At 59.3% G+C, this 4805-nt stretch overlaps 2 protein-coding genes across 2 annotated transcripts in view; one reads left to right on the top strand and one right to left on the bottom strand.

The window, feature by feature from the left end:
• Positions 1-689, bottom strand: part of F751_2015 (Anthranilate synthase component I-1, chloroplastic) — a gene marked incomplete at both ends in the record, with an annotated part of 4070 nt that extends 3381 nt beyond the window's left edge. The window contains one exon of the mRNA XM_011401583.1: positions 266-689. Coding sequence (XP_011399885.1) covers positions 266-689 — 424 coding nt within the window. The remainder of the gene's footprint in view (positions 1-265) is intronic.
• An 865-nt stretch (positions 690-1554) lies between these two features.
• Positions 1555-1960, top strand: F751_2014 (54S ribosomal protein L4, mitochondrial; the record flags this gene model as incomplete). The annotated part of the gene is made up of 2 exons (XM_011401582.1): positions 1555-1743; positions 1850-1960. 2 exons carry the CDS (start codon positions 1555-1557, stop codon positions 1958-1960), a joined length of 300 nt encoding a protein of 99 aa, XP_011399884.1.
• Between the last annotated feature and the right edge of the window lie 2845 nt (positions 1961-4805).

Here is a 4805-nt window from a genome sequence, read left to right as displayed (position 1 = left end):
GGGGGGGGTTACTAAGGTGGAGAGTGTGGTTGGGGAGGGGCTTTGGGCGAGGAAAGGAAAGATGGCTGCGAAAGTGGGCTGCACAGGTGTCCATGGAGGGACGTTGGCCTAGAGTGTCCTGCTGCAAGCACCACCATGGAATTCCGCAGGATAGAGGAATGTAGACCGCTGCACATTCCGAGCACCACTGCAACAAAAAGGCATGCACCGTCTCGAAGCCAAACACTTTCTCTACCTCCCCACCATTCTTTACCCCGATTCAAACAGCACATCCACTCCCTTGCCTGGAGGGGGTCTGGGGCCTCGAAGCTACGGGTCGTCCCCGCCTCGTTGTCCAGCACGGTGACCGCGTTGGCGTGCGCCACGATCTCCAGCGACGGGTGCGCCCCCACGAAGCTGTACCGCCCCTGCTGCGTACCGTTGATCACGGATTCAAAGAGGAAGGAGGGTGCCTCTCGGTCGTCGGCGCGGACCAGGCAGCGGTAGGCGGAGACGGGGGTGAGCTGGTCGGAGAAGACGCGCTCGTACAGGGGGACGAGGTTACCGGACTTGGCCGCCTCCCGGAAGCGCGAGAACTCGGGGGAGAAGCTCAGGTCCGCCTCCAGGGCGCGCTCCAGCTCTGGGGGGGCCATGGGGTGGGTGGGGATGTACACTTGCTGAAGGTGGGCGGTGGGAGAGCGAATGTGCATATCGCAATGCTTCCTGTAGCCGCACTGCACTCCAAGGGTAACCATATGGGCATCCAGTACCAAGGCATACAATCCCCAGGCCCCCAATCACCCACCTGCTGAGGCGAGGGGCCCAGGCCTGGCACTGGCACGTGGGGTGTGACAACAGCGATGCTGGTGCTCTGCCCGGGGCAGGAAGGAGCATGCCTGGGGGCTAGAGGTCCAGGGGCGAGGTGTCGGCAGGCTGGGGCGGGGAGATGGGGAGGCGCGGCATGCCGAGGCGGGGCCCACGCAGCCCTGGCTCCCGCTGGTGGTGCAGACCGGCGAGGTCTGCCGCATCATCCTTCCAAGTTCTTCCCAAATTTTCAAATGCTGCCGTTACGGCAATTCATTTGCCAAATATGTGTCACATCGTGGGACGAGCGTGGGCATGGCAAGTACTCCCCACCCCGGGCCCCCATGTACGTCGTGCCCAGCACGCCGAGCACCCCCGTTCAGCATTAGGCATTCTGGGCGCAAAGATGGGCTGGCCGGTACCCTGCTCACACATACCAGCTAATGTAATATCGAGGGTGGTCACCCTAGGTCTAGGATCCTCTCTTGGCGTTGTGGGAAGACAGTCGCCCCTGCAGGCTCGCACCTCCATCGGCTCGGGCTCCCACTGCGGGTTGCGGATGGCAGGCATAGCCCACAGCTTGAGGCAAGCACCGTGCCTCGCGGCTCTGCGGGGCTGCGCCAGGCTTTCCACATCCGCGCCTGTGCGTGGACTCGAGGAGCTCATCGTCAAGGCCCCTAAGGAGGGCGAGGCGGTCGTCAAAGCAGGTCCGTGGGGCAGGGTGATGGGGAGCAGGTCTGCTGATGCCTGCTACTTTCGAGTGAGAATTGCATGGCACCTTGTTCGACGTCGTCCTTCCCAGGCCGGGCATGGGAGGCCGCTGAGCTGCGGTTGAAGAGCTGGGACGACCTGCACGCCCTCTGGTTTGTGCTCCTGAAGGAGCGCAACAGGCTGCACGCCGAGCGTATGATGCACCAACATCTGAAGACCAACATGCCGGAGATCACACGCTACAAGAAGGTATGTGGGCGTGCCTGAGGAGGGAGTCGTGCTGCTCTTTCCCTACCCACTGCAAGGTCGAGGGCCATACTGAGGAAATCCGTACGTTTGGTTCCACAACGTGCAGGTGAAGCTCTCCATGAACCGGATCAAGCAGGTCATGAGCCAGCGAGCACTCAATGAGCACACCGACCCGATTGTGCAGGCCAAGTTGAAAGCTTTCATCAACGCCCTTTGAGCCCTTGTTTGCCGTGGCTTAGTCCAAGCTGTCATGCTGTGTCTTATCAATCTCTCCTGACGAAGATTGCAATGATTGTAATCCAAGGATTGCGGAAGGAGTATGCAGTGCGCACCAGAGCAAGACCATTTTCGAAGAGAGTTGTTTTTCTAATCGACAGCCTCGAGTAAACAGAAACTCCTGGGCTCCTGATGTGGCAGAGTAAGTTGGCAAAGGCCAAGCAGCTCTCAGGGTAGGGGTGCTCATTGCCAGCATAATGCTTCTACAGAACCAGCTCTTCACCTCTGCAGCACTATGGCAGCTGACACCATGCGTGCTTGGGATCCAGCATGAGTGTGCCGTCTGGGCGATGTGAACTCTCCCCCTTAGGCCAGAGCAATACTGCCGTCACTCCTGCAGATTGCTCTCGGTGTGGGAGCAGACATGTGGCGACGGCATACAGGAGTCAGAGGTTCCAGCGGCGGCAGATCCTGCCTGGAAGTGGATGGTCGAGGTGCACAGTGAGTCCAACAACAAAAACATCAATGTGTGGACGGCCGAGGTGGTGGAAGCCTGCAAAATTTCGGCTCTTTAGCCTCTGACGAGCCAGTCTAGGTAGATAGTGAAAACATCAGCACTGCCAACAAGACTGGCCGTATCGCTTGTCATATCCGTCGTTACTGTACCTCGGTAAATTAGCAGAAACGGAACATGTTCCAACGCCCAACCCCTCCCGATGGTGTCCAGGCGCCAAAATTTGCCACTCGTGGACCTCTACCATCAGGTTCGACAAGTGTATCTGCCAGAGCTCATGCCCATCGTCAGATCGTCTTGTTAATTTGTAATGGGTCCGTAAGTCCGCGGGGTTGACGTGGTGGAGAATGGGTCCCTCGAGTCGGGTCGAGATGTCCGGGGTTGTTTGGCCACAAAGGCCAGCGTCGACCCAGCCTGGACAGCGCCGGACCTGCTCGTAAGACTGTCAAGACGGCGTTCGTCCTTCCACTGAAGAAGAAAGGCCATGTTTACCATTACAGGTCGGTTCGACCAAGAGCTTACACCGTAGCGAAAACAGGCAAGGTTGTTCGATCCTGCCGCGAAATTGTCGTGTAGCATGGGATCTCGTGAATGTATTTGCAGTCCTATCTTCCAGGTCACAGCTTCGAGACACCCTCCTGTCAAGCAGCCACCTGATCGCTTCTATATCGCTTTTCATCGCCTTCTCCGTCCCACAGTGAACAGTCGAGCGAAGCAAGTACACGGCGAAGCCCGTCGTTTGCCGAGACACCGCCCACGTCGGTTCCCAAACGCGCAATGGCACCGTGAGTACCTGAAACGTACAGTGGGTGCTGTTGAATGAGGATTTTGGTGGTGGGTTGTGGTGGTCTTGGCCAAGGAAGCGGGTGGGGTTGTGTCCTCGTGTGCATGGAGACGTGGCATCCGGTTCGTCGTCTGTACCGTCTGTCCTCCTCCCGACATGATGACTCAGCGACGGGACCCCCCCCACCTGCCACAGGGAGCGATCTGTGATCAAGAGGCTGAGGCCCAACAACTGGGACCCCTCTCAGGAGGTGGAGTGGACCGAAGACTAGAAGGAGCTTGCCAGGGAGCGCAAGAAACTGGTCCTGGATATACCCGAGTTTTGGCAGTGGCGCCGTCCTTTTGAACTCGACCTGTTGGAGGAGCAGCGCATCTCGGAGGAGGCGAGGCGTCAATTGCTGGCGGCTCGACAGGAGGCTGCTACCGCCGCTGTGGAAGCCCCGAGGTGAGGAAGAATGTGGTGGTGCAATGTGCTGGGTCCTCGGGGAGAAGGGGGGGTATACCCGGGAGATCTGACGGCAGTACAATTGTTGGTATACACAGGTTGGCCTGATGGGTGCACCCCTTGCACCGGCCGACAGCTTTGTCACTTCTGCCCTGCACATGTCTTGCAGTGAGTCGGGTGGACACACTCCACCCTTCAGTGGCGTGCCTCATGTCACCGGCGGCACTGCAGTGGAACCTTTGCCGGGGCGAGTGGATGGCGGCGGGCCCTCTACAAGGCACTCCGGCACCTCCTCTGACCAGGTGATTCGATTTTGATCGAGAAGGGTGAATGCTTGTGGCCTGTCAAAGGGGCGGGGATTGATAATGACGTTTGCATGTTACAAGGCCAGGCTTACATCTGATTCTGGACGACACAAAACACTCCCCTGACAAGCCTCCGACCCTTATCCTGTGCTACTCTGTGTTTCGACCATTGCAGATCCCCGGCCTGGCCCAGCACGATTCCTCCTCCGACGAAGATCCTCCCGCTGAGGTCGTTTAAGAGGAGCAGCGGCTTGCGGAAGCTGTCTTCGGCGATGCGCCCGCCGAGCAGACGGGCGGCACCTCGCCAGAGCAAGCCCTCGACACCAGGGTGAGACCGGGCATCTGACGGGGTTGGGGCGAGTGGATGGCGGCGGGCCCTCTACAAGGCACCCCGGCACCTCCTCTGACCAGGTGATTCGATTTTGATCGAGAAGGGTGAATGCCTGTGGCCTGTCAAAGGGGCGGGGATTGATAATGACGTTTGCATGTTACAAGGCCAGGCTTACATCTGATTCTGGACGACACAACCCCCCCCCCTCGACAAGCCTCCGACCCTTATCCTGGGCTACTCTGTGTTTCGACCATTGCAGATCCCCGGCCTGGCCCAGCACGATTCCTCCTCCGACGAAGATCCTCCCGCTGAGGTCGTCCAAGAGGAGCAGCGGCTTGCGGAAGCTGTCTTCGGCGATGCGCCCGCCGAGCAGACGGGCGGCACCTCGCCAGAGCAAGCCCTCGACACCAGGGTGAGACCGGGCATCTGACGAGGTTGGAGCGTGTGGTGCTATCCTTGGTTGTTGCT

The sequence above is a fragment of the Auxenochlorella protothecoides genome (genome assembly GCF_000733215.1).
Source record: "Auxenochlorella protothecoides strain 0710 unplaced genomic scaffold scaffold19, whole genome shotgun sequence".
Taxonomy (NCBI): domain Eukaryota; kingdom Viridiplantae; phylum Chlorophyta; class Trebouxiophyceae; order Chlorellales; family Chlorellaceae; genus Auxenochlorella; species Auxenochlorella protothecoides.
The sequence above is the reverse complement of the archived record's forward strand: the minus strand, read 5'-3'. Positions and strand labels throughout refer to the sequence as shown.